Here is a 19,242-nt window from a genome sequence, read left to right as displayed (position 1 = left end):
GCTGAAAAACTCGGCTTATATACGAGTATATACGGTAAGTTGTCCATTTTTTATGGTAAAAATAGATGCCTTGGTTTATATTCGGGTTCACTTATACTCAAGTATAAACTGTGATTTTATTGATTTTAAATTTAATATAGGGGACACAGTATGTATATATACATATATTGTGAGACACTGAAGGGGTTAACTGTGGATGGGCGGTATGTTTCCCCTAGGTTTTCCTATTATGCAAGCCCTAAATGCTGAGGTTGTGTTGTCCAATACCTTGGACACAGGTGGTGGGAGCAGCCTAATCAGTCTGCATAAAGCTGTTGAGCAGAGCTGAGAGTGTTGTCTCTCTGAAAGGAGGCTGGAGAGCACACACAGCCCTGACCTCTGTGCCTGGAGCAGCAAAGTATTTTTCTTAGTGGTGAGTTAGAGAATCACTGTATAGTTAGTACCCTGACGGGTAGGTTATTATTTGGTTTTGATGCCTGAATGTGAAGGCTATTTATTTTGTTCCTGCTGCAATAAATGCAGGCTAGAACTGTTTTGGACTGTACCTTGGTGTCACTGTCTTGAACTGCATCACAAAACCCCGCTACCACGGTCTCTACTAGGCCAAATCTTCCATAAATAAATATATATATATATATATATATATATATCTAAAAGAGGGGGGACACAGTATATACACATATATTTAATAGAGGGGGGACACAGTATATACGTCTAATAGAACGGGCACATTTGTACTTCTTTCAGCAACACAGAATAGTAATTACATATTATGTATCCTATTAGGGGTGGGGAAGTCATGTTTCACACCATTTATAGTATGTATCAAAATGGGAGAATTTTTATCATGTATTTAAGCTGCCATTCTGAATATTGATTGTTTTTGATTCTTTAGTTTTCTCCCTGTGGTCTCCCCCGTGCTACAAGGGTGATGCCCGAGTCATTTATATGTATACAGATCATCTGCATTAGGGACAATGTAGGCATTTATGGCTTTGTTCTTCCACTGTCCACAAAGACCCTTACATTATTTCAAGCCACATCATGAACCTCGAACAAAATAATATATATATATATATATATATATATATATATATATATATATATATATATATATATATATATATATATACAGGCGGTCCCCTACTTAAGAACACTCGACTTACATACGACCCATAGTTACAAACGGACCTCTGGTAATTTATTTTACTTTAGTCCTAAGCTACAATAAACCACTATAACAGGTATCAAATGTGTGTGCAATGAAGCTTTAATGTTAATATTGATTCTTATGACAACCCAACATTTTAACAAATTCAATTGTCACAGAGACCAAAAAAGTTCTGGCTGGGATTACAATGATAAATTGTATGTAACCCGGGGACTGCCTGTATTATATATATATATATATATATATATATATATATATATATATATATAATGGTATTTAATAGAGGGGACACAGTAGGAAATTAAAATGGGGGTACTGAATACATGTAAATTAGAGGGCTCTGTAAAATCACTTTGTATACTGTATATATGGACTGGGAGTTGGTCCTGGTGCTGTGGATCAGTTTAAAGCTTGGTTCTAGTGCTGTAATTATGTATTAAACTCCATACTGGTGCTGTATGTATGTACTAAAGCTCTGTTCCGGGGGAAGAATATATGTAAATCGCTATTATAATAATTCATAAGAGACAATTATGATTTGAAAGACACTGTACATTTTTATTAAATGGGGGACTCTGTATATGTTAGATTGAATTTGGGGGGAGCAATATCTAAAATAACGGAGTGGGATAGTGCTGCATACACTATAATCCATACATAAACAGGAGGGAAGGGGATGATTTGAGATTCGCCCTGTACAGAAAATTGCCTAGAAACTGTGGTGTAACCAGCTATTTGGTAACAAAGGGTTTGGTGGAATAATGATATTTATGACCTATTCTCAGATAGGTCATCAATGTAAGACCGATGGGGCTCATAACAACCGGAATCAGAATAAAGAAAGGAGCTGTGAGTCTAGTTCAGTTATTTGTATAGAGACCAGCAATGAAAATTGCAGATGATCTCCTATTCTAGTGAATAGAAACTAAGCAAAGTTCCTGGAGTCATCCACCATACACTGATCGGAAGGGAGTGTTGGACTCCACCAAACCTGTGAATAATTATTTTGGCAGCCCCCTTTAAATCCCACTGTCATGACTTTCCCCATTCACTGGGATTACTCACTTTTCAGTTTTGCACAAATACTGCTCCTTTTTTCGAGGCAAGTTACTTAACCCCTTAATGTCGCAGCCCTTTTTCGTTTTTGCGTTTTCATTTTTCACTCCCCACCTTCAAAAATCTGTAACTTTTTTATTTTTCCATGTACAGGGCTGTGTGATGGCTTATTTCCTGCGTAACAAATTACACTTCAAAATGTTGGTATTTAATATTCCATGCAGTGTACTGGGAAGCGGGAAAAAATTCCAAATGCAGTGAAATTGGTAAAAAAATGCATTTGTGCCGTATTCTTGTGGGCTTGGATTTTACGGATTTCACTGTGCGCCGCAAATGATATGTCTACTTTATTCTTTGGGTCGATACGATTATGGGGATAAATTTATATAGGTTTTGAAATGTTTTAATACATTTAAAAAAATTAAAACCTCCTGTACAAACATTTTTTTGGGATTTTGCCATCTTCTGGCGCTAATAACTTTTTTATACATTGGTGTATGGAGCTGTGGGTGGTGTCGTTTTTATAGAATTTTTTTTTAAATGGCAAAACTGCCATTTTCGACTTTGGGCACGATTTTCCATTACGGGGTAAAACGCAGTGAAAAACGGTTATTATATTTTGATAGATCGGGCATTTTCGGACGCGGTGAAACCTAATGTGTTTATGATTTTTACTGTTTATTTATATCCGTTCTAGGGAAAGGGGGGTGATTTGAGTTATTAGGTTTTTTCTATTATATATATATTTTTTTTTTTTTACTTTTACTATTTTTCAGACTCCCTAGTGTACTCTAACCCTAGGTTGTCTGTAAGATCCTATCATATACTGCCTTAATACAATATAGCAGTATATGGGGATTTTACTCCTCATACATTACAATGCACATTGTAATGCATGGGTTAACCCGAAGTATCCTCGGGTCTTCCTGAGACCAGAGGCTACCATGGCGACGGATCGCCGTTCCCGGATGATGTCACGGGGAGCGACGATCCTCAGAAAGATGCCGGCAGCTCTGCCGGCAGCGAACAGCAGGGAGACACCCGCGATCGGTGCTGGCACCGATTTTTAACCCCCTTACTTTCCAATTTTACTCAGTTCTAATGCTGTGTGTGGATAATGTGCTTAGATTATCAGGGTACAGGGCAGAGGTCGCACTAACATTTTTCCAGAAGGGTAAAAATACTCCTGTCACCATTTTTGAGGAGTATTTTTAGCCGAGGAGGAGGAGTGTGAAAATTTCAGTAGAACCCAGCGCGCACCACCCAGCGCGCAGAACCCGGCACTGCTCTCAGGTCCCGTCGGGATCACACAAACGCTGGCCGCTGCGGGCAGGAAGAGTTGGAGCAGGAAGAGGAGCAGCAGCTTTGTAGCCCACATGTCTCCCCTGGGGGCAGCGCTCACGTTGCTCCCTCAGATCGCTGCATCCTGCACGTGCTGCGTTCGCGCTGACATTTGCCTCTTTTGCAGCACGCCGAACCGCTCAGCCTGCACGCTACAGTGAATAATTGCCAAGTGTAACTTTACGCACGGCAATTATTTTGGGAGGTAATGGCGCCTCATCATGCATCTATGACGCGTGGTGAGGCGTTAATGCGACCTCTGGTACAGGGTTTACCTACACTTATTCATTTAGCTTTTGAACATTTTACTAGTATCTGACATAAAAAAAAAGATCAGAGATGAGAGATTATGAGATCCATGAGATGGATATAAAACACAATGACATTCTCAAGCTCTGCTAATTCACCTATATCACACACACACAGAGTCAGCTCTGCTATATGCCGCCCTCCCCAGGATAAAAATCTTATCTGTCTGTAGCTTGTAGAATAAGTCTCTGCACACTGCTGCTTGCTGGAAGCCTATGTCTGAGCTGGTCTTGTAATGCAGGAGGGGGGAGCAGGAGGCAGAGAGCACTGCAGTGTGCAGACAAGAGAAGCTATTCATGAGAATAATCTGACAAAATAATCACCACAGTGAGAAGATTTACGGTCGGATCAAGTGGCAACAAAAATTGTATATGCCAGGACTGATAGAGACAGGTTGGAATTATATCTGTGAAATTGTTGTTTTTTGAAATGCATCCAAACCAAAGTCCAGCCCCTGTGACTACCCCAGGTTTTTGCCAGGATGCAAGAGTAAGTTATAATACACAATTATATTGTAATGCCAATGCTTAAAAAAGGAAGAAAGGCAGATTTGCACTGCAGGTGTCATAGGGTTTTACAATCTGTCTTTAGTGAAAATGAGGTCCCTGGTGACAGGTTCCCTTTAAAGGAAACCTACCACTTGTAGTGGCAGGTTTCTGATGGAAATACCAGGCACCAGCTCAGGGTGAGCTGGTGCCGGAGCTTATTTTCGTTAGTGTTTTAAACCGCGGTATCGCGGTTTAAAACACTTTTTAAACTTTATAGCCGGCGCAGGCAGGTACGCGCTCGGCGCTTACCATGCGCGCGGCTCTCATTCACTTCCTATGTAGCCGCGCGCATGGTAAGCGCCGAGCGCGTACCTCCCTGCGCCGGCTATAAAGTTTAAAAAGTGTTTTAAACCGCGATACCGCGGTTTAAAACACTAATGAAAATAAGCTCCGGCACCAGCTCACCCTGAGCTGGTGCCCGGTATTTCCATCAGAAACCTGCCACTACAAGTGGTAGGTTTCCTTTAAAGAATTTAGAATACAAGTCATATGATTTGGAGATATAGAGCCTCATTTATGAAGCGTCTGAAAGCAAAACTGCAATTGGTTGCCAACTAGAACAGTTTTACTAGACACTTTTGATAAATAAGGCCCATAGTGTTACCCGGCGTGTGTACATATATTATAATATATATACATATACATACATACATACACATACACACACACACATATATACACACACACTGACTACTGACTTATTCAAGGTTTGCTTTAAGAAAATTACCAGCATCCGCAACTGCAGTATCTATGGCAGACATGACAGCCTGATAGGACGTGCAGTTCTGCAGAAGGTTATATTTCAGCCAATACACAAACACAATTGAATATTTGATGGCACAGAAAAGAAGTTATGCAACTCTCAGGCATCGGAGTACATCTGTTTTAATCAGCAGGATCTCTCAACAATATATACATTTAATAATAATTTTTTTTTCTATAAAACTGAAGAAGAAGAGCTATTCATCCACACACACGGGGTGGAAAGCTGGAAGTGCTCTGACAATCACATGGGGTGGTGCAGAGTTCATGGTCTGCTTTGCTGGGGCTTTTTCTTGGACAGTCCGACCATATGACTCAAGAGAAGACTCTAGAGAAGACTCCCTATGAGGAGGATGATATATCCATTGTAAGTCTAGGCAAAAAAAATAACTGAACTAACTTGACAAAGCGCCAAAGAACCTAGGAGATCTTCTAAACAAAAATTGAAAAAATAAAATTGAAAATGCCATAATGATGTGAACTGGCGAATGATGTGAACTCCCTAAAACTAAATTTATGTAGAACATTGGCAGAAAAAGAAACAAAAACCGTCATGCCGGTCGTACCCAATCTGGCTGTATGTGATGGCAGTACCCTTATTTCTTTAAAGCACTCTTTGTGGGTTAATATTTCTCTTTGAGGATTCCGTTGTCAAGTGGTAATTTTTATATCCAAGAAAACATAAATAAAAAGGCAGCCGCTCCAAAAGTGCACATTTGATGACAGATTGTACATGAAGTCACAACGTTCCTCTAAACAGATTATCCCTATGGTTGTCCACGGTTCTCATAATAGTCATCTCGTGTCTTGCTTTTAACCCCGTACTTGATCAGACTGTAAGGACTACTGAGAGGAGGCCTTTGTTGCCAGGGATGCCACACAGTGCTTTTGGAAGTTGGGGGACACAGAAGAGTTGCACCCTAGTCTTTGGTTTTGCAGTTTCATAGCTCCATTAGAGTCGTTCTCCACCATCCAGGGGTCTATCCGAGCAGCAGGAGCGCAGCACATAACCGTTGTGGTTATCTGTTCTGTGGGGGGCTTATTTGCATTTAACTCTGGGCGCTGAAGGATGGTTGTGATATGGTTCAAGAGATCCCCGAAGAATTCTGGAACGCCCTCATATCCTGAAGGATAAAACATGACACAATTACACTTGTACAGTTTATATACAAGTATATCCGGTGACCACTAATGGAAATACTTAAATATCTTACTGCCGCAGAATAGAAAAGGTCCTTATCAACATCCAAACACTATAAGTCCACTTTTTTTTTTTAAACGGAGAACTATTTGCACTGTTGGCACAGGCTATCAAGACTAAGCAGGGGGGAAAGGGGAAACAATGAGATAACTGATGTAAATATCTTTAACTACAGAGCCCCAAAATTTCCAGGATTCACATTTAAAGGAATAAAAGGCCCCTTTTCTGGCTCCCTCATGTCCCCATAGAGAATAGTGTGCACATTGTCAAAGAGTGTAATAAAACTGGTATTTTCCGATAGAAAGGTAAACGTTCATCTAACTTTTCTTCTTTTCTTTTTCTCTGCGAGCAATGTCCCATAATTAGACTATCTTTTTCCAATTAAAAGTGTCCACTCCCATGGGACCTGGGACATTGCTCTGCAGAGAAAAAGAAAAGAAGAAAAGTTAGATGAACGTTTACCTTTCTATCGGAAAATACCAGTTTTATTACACTCTTTGACAATGTGCACACTAGTCTCAATGGGGACATGGGGGAGCCAGAAATAGCGCTCCTGATGACAGGTTCCCTTTAATGCAACAGATCTTAGAAGGGTGGGAGCAGATAATGGAGGCTGCTAAGAGAAGAGTGGTGAAGAGAATCTCAGTTAAGAATAATCTTTGTAACAGGGGGACCCAAACCCCAACCCCTTTATCAATCATCATGTAATCTATGGCTTCGATATCCAAATGCAGACTTTCTAGAACAGATTTAACCCACAGTATATGGTCATACTGGGGATATGTCCTTAATATTGCACTTGAACCTCAGTTATTTCACAATCTTCCTGAGGGATTATGAACTAAGGCCAGTTTTCCTAATTGCAAAGAGTTGCCTTTTTCTCCTTTCTTTAAATTATGGATCTTCATTCAACTTTTAAAAAAAAGAAAACAGAGAAGAACAAAATAATATAAAGCCAACCCCCCAAACGTTAGTTTTCAGGGGGAAAAAAAATGCCAATTTGGGGGGTCCAAGTACTTTACCACTACAGTACATAAAATAAGGAGTTGAACATGTAATTATTATGCATATTATTGCCCCTCACAGCCTCATAAACTGTGCATGGAGCACAGATCCAAATGTTGAACTCCCACTGGGCAACATGTTATCCGCAATCTTGTGGATAGGGAATAACGTTTAATAACCCATTTAATCTCACATCTTAGTTGAGTTCCCCTTTAAATAGAAGCAGGTTCCTTATCTACCCTTGTTTTTTTTTACATGTGTGCATTGCAGGACTAGTGATCTCCATATTAATACAGGCATTTTATTAACATTTATTAGTGCGCTGGGACCCGGCTTCAGCCGCCGTGTTCCCCGTAATCAGATGCGCGGCTGCCTGGAAACCTGATTTTATGCAGGAAAAGTAAAAGGTCTTCTTCTCTGCTACAAGAGATAATTACACCATCAGTGGGTCCTGTATACAAGAAACAGTATGCTGAAAATTTATGAGAAAAGGATTTCTCTAGTTTTAAGTAAATCCAACTCTATCATTTCTAGGAATTCATTTTCCATGGCATTTTCAAATGAGAATGTATATATTGTAACTAGATTTTTCTCAGGTGTGATTACAATTACGGTATATCAAGTCAAACAATGCTATGTTGATTTGTAAAGCGCTATGGAATTTGTAATGAATCCTTAGATTTAACTTAGACTTAAGCTGCGCTGGCACAATGCATTATGAATGCATTTTTATTGCATTTTGAATTTAAATGCAAATGCTTTTGGAAAAATGTATACATTTTGGTGAAAAGACATATGCCTTTATGGGATGTGTTTTCCCTATGCTATTGCAATGTGTTTCAGAACACCATAAAACCATATTTTTAATGTAAGTTTACCTGAAAAATGCTGAGTAATGTGTTTTAGATGTCTGGGTAAACAAAAATTTTAGACTTTGTGGAAGGATTTATTATGACAGGACTTTTTGAATTGTGCTGTGTGGATTTAAAGATATTACAAACTAATACATTTGGCAAGTATTTCACTTTATCCAGAGCTACATTACTGGAGGGAAGTTTTGACAATTTATTTGACTTACTTTCTAACAGGCAAACAACACATTCTTTCCCTCCCACTTAAACATTCAAAATATTCTGGCTAGTGAGTCCAAAATGTCACCAAAGCCTTATACTAGGACTATTTGAAGTCAGAATTGTGGCCTTTGGCTTGATACACGTCCTCTGTGTATTCCCACAAGGATATAGAGCCGGAGGGCACGTAGCCTGAGCAGGTTTACCTGGAAAAGCATTGATATCGATGACAGCATGTTGGCCGGTTTTATTATTAATTATGATGTCAATCCCAAACAGCGAGATGCCCAGAGCTTGTCGAAGAGCCTTGGAGATGGCGCGGATGACGTCATCACTGGGACGCTCGAATACGCCTTCTACTTTGTCCAGCTGTGCACAGAAAACCAGGGGGTTAAATATTTGATAAAGATGATAATCTCACTCAATCCATTCAGCAGAAATAAAGGGAAAAGCTGTAACTACAGTGTAAGATGTGTGTATCTCGCGGCTGATCACAAGGTCATTATATTATATTCAGTGATGTCAATACCATAGTGCAGGCCTGTGACTAACTCTCAGTGATGATATATAGTTTGTCGGTAGCAATAGAGGGAACCAGAATTATTTCACCATTATGTTCAGCAAAGTCAGTAACAGGATAAGGCTAAGACTAATTGTCGTGATTGTACTATGGGGTGTGTGGATATAAATGTGTGGACAGGAAACAACAAGAATGCTATATATGGTATCGATGGAATTGCACCTAAGTAATACATAGTAAACTCACCGCTGTTAAAACTGAAGAGGACTCTGGTTTAGACACATTGTGACTATTGAAGAATATGGATTCTCTATCTGGGTAAAAAAAATACCATTGTGCTGATTAGTAATCATTTTTGCAGGAAGCAATGAAATAGCATAAATGGCCAGATTTACTAAAAGTGCCTAAAAGTTAGAAAGACAGTTTTAAACTTCACACAATTTCTCAAAGTAACTAACACTGAACAATAAATCAGCTGTAGTTTGAGACGGACTAATGTCATTGTTGGCTTAGTTTTACTTAAAAAATGTGCAAACTTGTTACATAAATTTTTAATATTTTTCCCCATAAAGTCACACCTCTGTTCTAAGGCCTTTCCCCTTATGCTGGATGTCTATAAACTGTCCAAAAGGAAATGAAAAATATAGCGCAAGACCAATTTTCACCAAAAAGCTGCAAATTAAGACTTATGTACTAAAACAATGCCCCAAATGTTTTGAAGTCTGATCTAGGTAATAATTTTGAAAAATAAAGTACTGAAAACAAAACACCCCAAAAGCTACTCTCAGGAGATGTCAGCAGGTGGCAGTGTGGCTAATATGTTGCTCATTGCTAATGGAGATAGTATCTCTTCATACACATATTCGCACATAAAAACACATATGATAATCTTACCTGAGCTGCCTGGTGAGAAATTTTTCAATGATGGCCGTTCCACTACAGTGTAGGAATCTCCTACCACAAAGACTTTGTAGAGAACAGCATTGTGGCTAATGAAACTCTGAATGACACAAGGGCGTTCTATTGCCTGCAGACCCTCCATATTAAATATTATGGCCATCTACAATAGACATAAAAGAAAATAATTGTATCTTGGCTTTACACAGAACCCCCTGCCTAAAAGCCACTCCATTCAAAACTTGACTTGTTCATTTCATATCCTCTGAACCTCTGTATAGTACCGATGTAAACCTGAGTAAAGCCACCCAGTGCCATGCAATGGAGAAGGGGAACTATGCAGTCTGCAGCCCTTTTCAATTATTTCAAAACTACTTTTCCTAGGAATGTCCATTCCCAATTATTGCCTGCCTGGTGGATCTGTATAAAAATACCATTCATTTCCTCGTGCACTGAAATGTACCTATTTTTATTAAAGGGGTTCCTGCCAGAAGCTGAAGTCTATGTCAGTTCTGATTTCAAGGGTGCCCCATGCCCCTTTTTCGAGTATAAGAAATATTAATAGGTTTGAGCTCTAAAGGAGTGCTTCCTTTAGTAAAATTTAAGGTGGCAGCTATCAGATTGACGTAACAGTGGTTTGTTCTTTTGTATAAATGACAGATTATAGTTACGTCTTCTGAAAGATGTATGTGGGAGGTCACTGTCGTCACTGCACTTATCCTGCTAGACACTCAGTATCAGCAGCCATCGTCCATTATAGGTGTAATAACACACTTCACAGTCTACTTCTAAAACACAGTTTGGCTGCCTGAGAATCTTTCACCTCTTTTATTACAAGTGGATGGTTATATCCGGCCAAGATGAGGTTAATTTACATATGAACATGTTGGCACGGTTGGGTGTGACACTAAAAAATATCGGCATTTCCTCCAACACGGTAAGCATTTGGGATAACTCCCAACTGCACTAGATTTATGAATGGGGTCTTAGGACTATAGAGAAACTGAATGACAACTTATTAGAGCTGTAATAGACTTCACAATGAACAAAACTGTAAAAATTATCTAAACTGCTGATTACAAGCAATAAGTATTCTCTAATGGGGATAAATCAATATCCTACCTCATGCGAGTTGGTCCCATGAGCAACTCTTGTCTTACAGACTGAAAAAAAAAAGTGATGCACATATTATATTAATACATTTGATATTGAATTGATAAAAATTTTGTCCAGATGTGTGCGAGAACAACACTTACTGAAAGGAAATGCTAGGCCACTTTTTTCTATCAGTTTCAAGGTGTCTTCACCACTTTCTGTAGAGAGCTCCATGAAGGGCGGAGAACACAGCCGTTCATCTACAGGAATTAAGAAAAGAACTTTTGTGACCAAAAATACACACAGTTCTATGAACTTTCTATGAATTTTAAAAAGGTGCTCTGTGCTGCTGTGGGACTCTCAACACATGACCTTCCACTGCTGCTGGGAACCCTGTAAACCCCAATTCTACTAATAATCAGACTCCCCTTCTGAAATACTGTTCTCCTGAGCCAACACAATTACAACAGTGAGAAGAAAAGACTACCACAAATACAATGTACAATATGCAAGTAAATGTTAATGGGAACCCCTCCCCACATCTGTATCCCATTACTAGAATGTTTTGATCACCCGCAAGACTCTGACAATAGTGTTTCTTACATCATGGAAGAATTTACTAGCGACGGAGACGAGACTTGGAATAAACAAATGCATGTCCCTGACTTTTTATGATGCGGTATCAGCGGTGATGATAGATGACCAGTTTCCATAGAAAGTAACCTTCTTTCCATGAATGGAGGGTTACGCCAGCGCTCTGGGGATGAGTCACCATTTCTGAATTTGAAGACTTAATAAATGTTAGAAAAAACTGGGAAGTTCTCCAGAAGCTGTACAAGTGACATCAAGAGGCTGCGCCATTTCAGAGAAGATTAGGCCCAGGAGTCAGGAAAACATTAAATATCTTGAAGAAATATTTAATGTCATTAACAATCTTTTTAGCTTGTAAACCAACACTGTTAAAGGCTTAAAGAACCACCAGGCGCCTTATTACGGACTCCACTAAGCGTTTCTCCACCTCAGCTAGTGGTGGAGCAGAGAATCCATATATACTCCCATATAAGGGAAAGGCATCTGGAGTAAAAGCATTTAAACATGGGCAAGGCAATATTTTATTAAATCAAACCAAGGATAACACATGTATATTATCATAAGACTAAGTGAGTCAATTATTATTCACCTGACAGAACCGAGGGTCTCTTGTGATTGTACCCGCCGCTGTGAGGTTACTCTTGCACGGTTCTCCAGAGCCGACAGTAAAAGGCTTGACAGGAGAAGCTGTGGAATCATACGGCTATGATAAATACACAAAGTTGGAGGCCCAGGGCCAAATCCAGGACAAGCGCTTCACGATCTGACTCCTGGTAATTCTCTTAATCTTATTTAGAGACTGAATACAGAGAAAATAAATATTCATTGCCTACAGGCCAGAGGAGATGGGGAAGGATGGACGCGGCTTATCCCTGTAGCTCACCACATACGGAGGATTCCTATGACAGAGGCTCCTGTATGAGCAGAAATATGAGGCAGTAAGAACACATCTTACCCCACCACTGCTTTATAACAATAGACAAGGGGTTATCCGGAGCACCCGATTATATACCATGACAGGATCCTGGTTCAATTGCCAATAAACTTCCAATAGTTTACTTCCTGTTGCCTGGCAACCGTCTGTCTTATTACTCGGATGACACCCTTTTAACTATATATTCAAATATTAGTAAGGAAAGAAGCCACAGCAGGCTATTGCCAACATACAATTGACATGACTGTCTCTCCAGGATACACATACCTGTTACATCACATGTATAGCAGATTTATATCAGGAATTATTCTATAGTAATTGTGATGAATATGTAATTTTCTCCATTAAGCATCTGGGAACAATATCCATGATTAGCGGAGCAATGACTAGTGGGTAAATATGTGGGGAATTGCCATTAAGGTTATTATTATAATACAAAATTATCTTTGGATAAAATATGAAATCAATGTTTGTAAAGGTTTGGATTATCACCATCAATCTGGCTGTACAGGATCAGACCTGCTGTATGATGCTGCCACCTAGTGGACAATTCACTTAGTGACTTGAATTAACATTCATATCAGGGTGTGTGGCATACTGAATGACAGCCATTGTGGGCATTATATAATAATCAGTGGTTTTTATCCAGCTTCTGTTACCTGGGAGACAGACTATGGGTTCTTATTAGTCCAGGATACTTATTGCTATACAATTAAGAAATACCAAAATGAAAACCTCACAAGTGTCAGGAAAGGGGGTGACAAATGGTGAGCAGTAACTGTGCCATGTTATTCGAGACAACCAGTACCATTCTCCTACGTCCACAATAATTGAGCACAGATTCTGCGCACATCTTCCCGACGTTCTCACACCCACTCAGATTCTAAAGATGTCTTGAGGGATCAGAGAATGGCAAAACGTATCAGACAGAATCAGGCCACACTGCAACATCTCTACACAAATCACACAAGCGAGCCACCGGTTAATAACGTGCAAGTCAGGAATCGCCTTGCTATAATCCATCACAGAAAAGAAGCTGCTCCATAGCTGCTGGCTGGGGCACTGTTCCTAAAGGGCTGTTGTCGTAGTCTCTCCAATATGTTGTCTAGTAAGAGGACTAGATTACAAATTGCTCCGGTATTAAAAGGAAATATTTTTAAAAATGACACAATCATTTCTAATACTTTCCAATATTGACTACTAGAGGTTTATTGTATCAATGCACACAGAACACAGACCATAGGAGACTAGGGATGGGTGCTGATCCTATCTCCTATTCCAGTGGTGGCGAACCTATGGCACCTATGGCACGGCCATTTCTTTGGGCACTCAGTTTATCACCCCAGGACAGTGTTCACCAGACAGGAACAAATCCACCAAATCTCTCTGCAGTCCCAAGCAACTTTAGAGATGCTGCTCTAAGCGCTATTTTTAAGCAACACTTCATTGGCTGTTTGGAACTGCGGGAAAAGTGAGAATGTGTGGACAGGGCTGCGGTATCTTTTGGAGGCCCCCCTGCTGGACCCTTCATTCTTCCTCTACAGAGAGACCCTGGAGAGAAGCTACAATCTCTGAGTCTGAATTTGCCCTCTTCCTTTCAACTGTATTGGTGTCCTCAGGGGGCGGATACGATTGAATGATGTTGAAGAACAGGTAGCAATACGTTACTGTATAAAATGCCATGTTGGCACTTCATGGTAAATAAGTGGATTTTGGCTGTAGCTTGGGCACTTTGTCTCTAAAAGGTTCGCCATCACTGTCCTATGCTAAAGGATCTGACCTCATGATGGGGTAGGAAACAGAAACTGAATACAGTGACCCATATACAGATTTGTCTGCACTGTTATTAATATCTGTACTGATCTGTAGTCACCAGATCAGCACAACATCATATACAGTCACCTTTGATTGTAAAACTTGTTCTTTTGCTTTCAGGATAACAAGACTAGAGGGCACTCCCAGTCAAGACTATCAATGGTTCTTTACCAAGTAGAAATTATCTTATGTCTTCCGTGCTTTGATATAATTGACAGCAGAGGCACAATAGACAGGAATTTAAATGGATCAAAATTATTTGGTGACACTAAAGATTCTAAAAGAAAACAGAGATAAAAGGCAGCCAGCAGCACCAGCAGCATTATCTTCCCTCAAAGTCACTTACCTCAGCAAATACTGAAAATTCAAAAACATCTAAAATATTTACCAGTTTTGCATGCCATGACACTACAGGTGTTAAATAGGTTTGGGGAAATAAAGCTTAGTGTCACAGCACAATTGTGCAATCAATTTTGTCTTTTTAGGTTTAATTGAAACTATGTCTTCAGATATATTTCTTAGTTCTGAAAGTTTCTGGAAGATGCTTATTTTCAATAACACTGCTTACTTTAAGTGAATTCAACAAGGCTTGCATAAATCCAGAGGCATCAACCAATGCAGATGTCAATTCTTTCACTGCAAAAGATCTGTAACAGTTTTGCCTAGACAAGCATTACATTTCTCCTTCAAATTATCCTTTTAGTCCCAATAGTTTTCTACAAATTATCAACACAGGTAAGATGTAGAAGGCTCAGTTCACACTTCACTTCTAAGCGTTTGATATACACACTGCATGTGTCCGTAGATATATACTGTCAGATGGAACCTCCTTTTAGTCCATGTCCAGTCAGTAAATGCCACTATAAGCAGGAAACACGGAGTAGACTTCAATCTATCATCCAGCTCCCTGATGTAAGGAAAGGTATCCATTTAATGGAGACCATAATAGGGTGACCCAAGGGAGACGTATACCACTGTAAGCCATCTATCACCAGCCTTCATTAAAAAGATACTTTGGATGTACCCAACGGTAACATAACAGTCCATACAGCGCCACCACAAATTCAATCTCATCCTTTATATAGTTCTATGGAATAAATTATAGCTAATACAGCACCCCCGATGTATTATATTTACTGCATACCCTAACTCATTAAGGGTGTGTTCATATAACAAAGCGCAAAATGCATTACAAATGCAAAGACCGCATACACTGTATGTAGTGCAACATATGCCACCCAGTAAATAGGTAGCCAGCACAGGATATGCCCCACCTCCAGTAGGTAGGTAGCCAGCGCTGTACATATCCCCCGAGTAGATAGGTAGACACAGCGGGGGGGAATACTCACCTGCGCTTCCTGCAACCAGCTCCTCCTTGCTCCAGCATTCTTCAGCAGGACCCAGACCCATCACCTAAGCAATGATGGTGGTGACACAGCTTTGTTCGCACCAAGGATGCAGGCAGTGGTGACATTGTGCGGACTGCAGCTCCGGCCCATCTAGCGTCCGGGTCTAGGGTATTGCAATTCCCAGTATTTCCCTATGAAGGCGGCCCTGTGTTTTGCGTGTACATTAGGAGTTTCCTGGCAAACACACTAAATGTGTCCAAAAGACACAATGCAAAGGCAGCTTTGGGACAACTCAAGGACTATTTTTCACAGTGTAAAAAAATCTACATATGAACAGTGCAGGGGTTGTACGCCCAGGCTACTGATCTGGAAAAATGTTTGCGTGTAACATTGCTTACAATTTCAGGAATCTATGTCATTTAAAGCTCTAGGGCGGGATGCCTGATTCGCATCTACCTCACGCCATCTCTAATGAGAGGGAGCCCCCTAGCACCCAGCAGTGGAATGCCAACATATTAGACTCCTCCCCACCCTTCCTTCTCCTGTTCTCTGAAAATTACTAGAAATCTAAAATTAATAAAAAGTTGGCAATGTTTTGTCATGAAATTTTCTTGTCAAAACAGAGGCAGAAAATGGGTTAACCCTCCCTCTATGCAAAGTGGAGAGAACACAGACTTACAGAAGATAGGGGGGTGTACTGCTTCAAGTCTGTTCCCACCATCTGGCCCTTTGTGCAACTATAAAGCTAGCCATAGAACAGAGATACATTTGGCTGAAGTGTACAACCAGCATAAAACAAAAAATGTTACAAATCAATCTAAATATATTCTTGTTTAACGCTTGTATTAACCAATGGACAGCAAATATGCCAGGACAGTGATGGGAAAGAAGCTATAGCAGCAGCCAAAGCAGGGGTTTAATAGTAATACATGGTGCAGGGCCTGACGGGAGTAACATGACTCATTTTCATTGAAGAACCCTGCTAGATCCTAGAGTCAGGCTCCTCCCTTCAGGTTTTTCATGATGTATAATTCAAAGATTCAGCTGTGACTGGAGTGTTCCTCAAAAAAAAAAAAACACAACAAAACACAGAAGCCTGCCACATTTGTATTTTTACCATATGTCCCCCTACGCCTCCTGGCAGAAGCAAATGTAACATTACACATAGGGGTTAACAAAATGAACCGACTCGTCCAAGTCTAGAGGTGGGTGGCTTAAATATTGACAGTAATAAGGCACTTCTAGCTTGGCGAGGGCTAAAACACACAAACCACCCATCACGCCGCAGCAGGACTCTGCTGCAGGGTGATAAAATCTCTAAACATTTGTGTCTATCGCGCCTCTTTAACAAGTCTTTAGGCAGTTGTTATAATTTTTCTCCTTGTAAAGAAAGATAAAGAAGGTCTTTGACAAAATGCGGACAATGGGTGGTAGTGATAACAAATGGGAATATAAACATCGGGGAACAAGACATAGATGGTCATTTCATACAGGAGGAAGAAACCTTTCATTAGAGGCAAGCACAGGCAGTCACACAACTTTTACAGAACGGAACTTAATATCCAGTTGTTTTATGTCAAATATGAGTAGGAAATTCTTAACGCATTACATGGATTGCACTAAATAAACATCTAAATGCTGGCCTGATTAAAGGGCCAATAAGAGAAGTTGCAATCCTATACATTTATAGGAGGCTACATGAAAAGTACAGTAAAATATGAAGTCACATGTTAATGTCCCTTCAGGCCTATTTTGGCCGCAAGGACACAAACCAGTTGAAAATCTGAAATGTCTCACTATAAGTGGTTATAACTTTGGGATGCTTTAACATATCCAGGTGACTTTGAGATTGTTTTCTTGTCACACACAGCCCCTGCAACAGTTTTCTGCTTTGCACGTTCTTTTCAGAGAAACAACTTGCACGCGTATTTATATTGTCCTCGACAGATTGGTGTTGCAGCTGTATGTTAATCCCTTAATGCCGCAGCCCATTTTTCATTTTTGCGTTTGCATTTTTCATTCCCCACCTTCGAAAACTATAACTTTTTTTTATTTTTCCATGTACAGAGCCGTCTGATGGATTATTTTCTGCATAACAAATTACACTTCAAAATGGTGGTATTTAATATTCCATGCCGTGTACTGGGAAGCGGGAAAAAAATTCCAAATGCAGTGAAATTGGTAAAAAAAAAAAAAAACGCATTTGTGCCGTATTCTTGTGGGCTTGGATTTTACGGATATCACTGTATGCCCCAAATGACATGTCTACTTTATTCTTTGGGTCGGTACGATTAAGGGGATACCAAATTTGTATAGGTTTTATAAGGTTTTCATACATTTAAAAAAAAATTAAAACCTCCTGTACAAATACATTTTTAGGGATTTTGCCATCTTCTGGCGCTAATAACTTTTTTATACTCTAGTGTACGGAGCTGTGGGTGGTGTCATTTTTTGCGGATTTTGATGACATTTACAATGTTATCATTTTTAGGACTGTGCGGCCTTTTGATCACTTTTTATAGAATTTTTTATTTTTCTTAAAATGGCAAAAAAGTGGGGGGCGTGGCCAACCATGAGACAGACCGGACGCGTGTGAGAGAAGCTCCGCTCCGGGCCTAGCATTTTAGGACTAAAGCACCTACCTTAATGGGGAGATCTGGACACCGAAGGACTTCCAAGCGTATGCAGGAGGGTACTGCATCCGGTCACGCCGATCTCCAACTTCTTTCACCCCCTGCAGCAGCGCTCACCCTCATCGGGAAGTACTTCCCGCGAACTGAGATCGCGGGCGACGCCATCTTGCCGTGCGCCACGAGGCGCGGCTGCGCCAGCATCTCGGCCATCGGCAACTGACCTCGGGGGATCCGGGAGCCATCGATCTAGGAGAGCCCTGCAGTCGGAGCGAAAGCGGAGTGGACTGCTCCCTACTCTGCCAACCACCACACCGCGGCAAGAGATCTCACCCACCCGAGGCGCATCTGCATACTCTCCAAGCCTGTCAGCGACAGAACCGGAGGGACCTTGGAGAATCAGCCACTGTAGCAAGGGCTCGGTCCATCCAGCCTCGCAGCCACCTTCACTGGTAAGGACGATCCCAGCCCACCCAGCCCAAGCAACACAACAGGTGAACTCCCAGACAGGTTCTATAGGGTCCCACCATAAGCCAGCTGCGTTAGCTCCAATGGCTCCCCCACAGAAGACGAGGGTTGTGCAGCTGAACACCTCACAAACAAGCCTCACCCCTGCACCCCCTAAAGTAGGGGATAAAAATAAACCCACGCACAGCCCACCTTCTAAAAAGTCATTGTACCCGCCTGCAATGCCTGTATCCCCAACCTCATTGGGTGAATCAACCCTCACCATCCAGTCTCCAAGGGCACAGGGTGCTGCTATTCTACAAACAGAACCCACCTCTGTGAATGAGAACGCTACTTATCATTCTGACCTACCTCCTCCCGAGGTTGCAGCTCATACTCTGAAGGGTCACCCAGAACTGCAGGCCCTGTTAGCCCTCTTGCCTTCTAAAAGGGATATGGATGTGCTTGCTGCTGACCTAAAGGGTGCTTGGCGCCAAGATC

General features: G+C 40.7%; 1 protein-coding gene across 6 annotated transcripts in view; it reads right to left on the bottom strand.

Moving 5' to 3' along the window:
• Positions 1-5,294: 5,294 nt before the first annotated feature.
• ITPK1 (inositol-tetrakisphosphate 1-kinase) overlaps positions 5,295-19,242 on the bottom strand; it is an 82,535-nt gene continuing 68,587 nt past the window's right edge. For all 6 annotated transcript variants that reach the window (XM_072116517.1, XM_072116520.1, XM_072116518.1 and 3 more), the window contains 6 exons: positions 11,137-11,235; positions 11,003-11,043; positions 9,878-10,043; positions 9,230-9,297; positions 8,670-8,832; positions 5,295-6,311 (listed from right to left, as the gene is read on the bottom strand). In XM_072116517.1, coding sequence (XP_071972618.1) covers positions 6,031-6,311; positions 8,670-8,832; positions 9,230-9,297; positions 9,878-10,043; positions 11,003-11,043; positions 11,137-11,235 — 818 coding nt within the window. In that variant the 3' untranslated portion in view covers positions 5,295-6,030. The remainder of the gene's footprint in view (positions 6,312-8,669; positions 8,833-9,229; positions 9,298-9,877; positions 10,044-11,002; positions 11,044-11,136; positions 11,236-19,242) is intronic.

Source organism: Engystomops pustulosus, chromosome 7 (genome assembly GCF_040894005.1).
Source record: "Engystomops pustulosus chromosome 7, aEngPut4.maternal, whole genome shotgun sequence".
Classification (NCBI taxonomy): Eukaryota; Metazoa; Chordata; class Amphibia; order Anura; family Leptodactylidae; genus Engystomops; species Engystomops pustulosus.
This window is presented reverse-complemented; position numbering and strand designations above follow the sequence as displayed.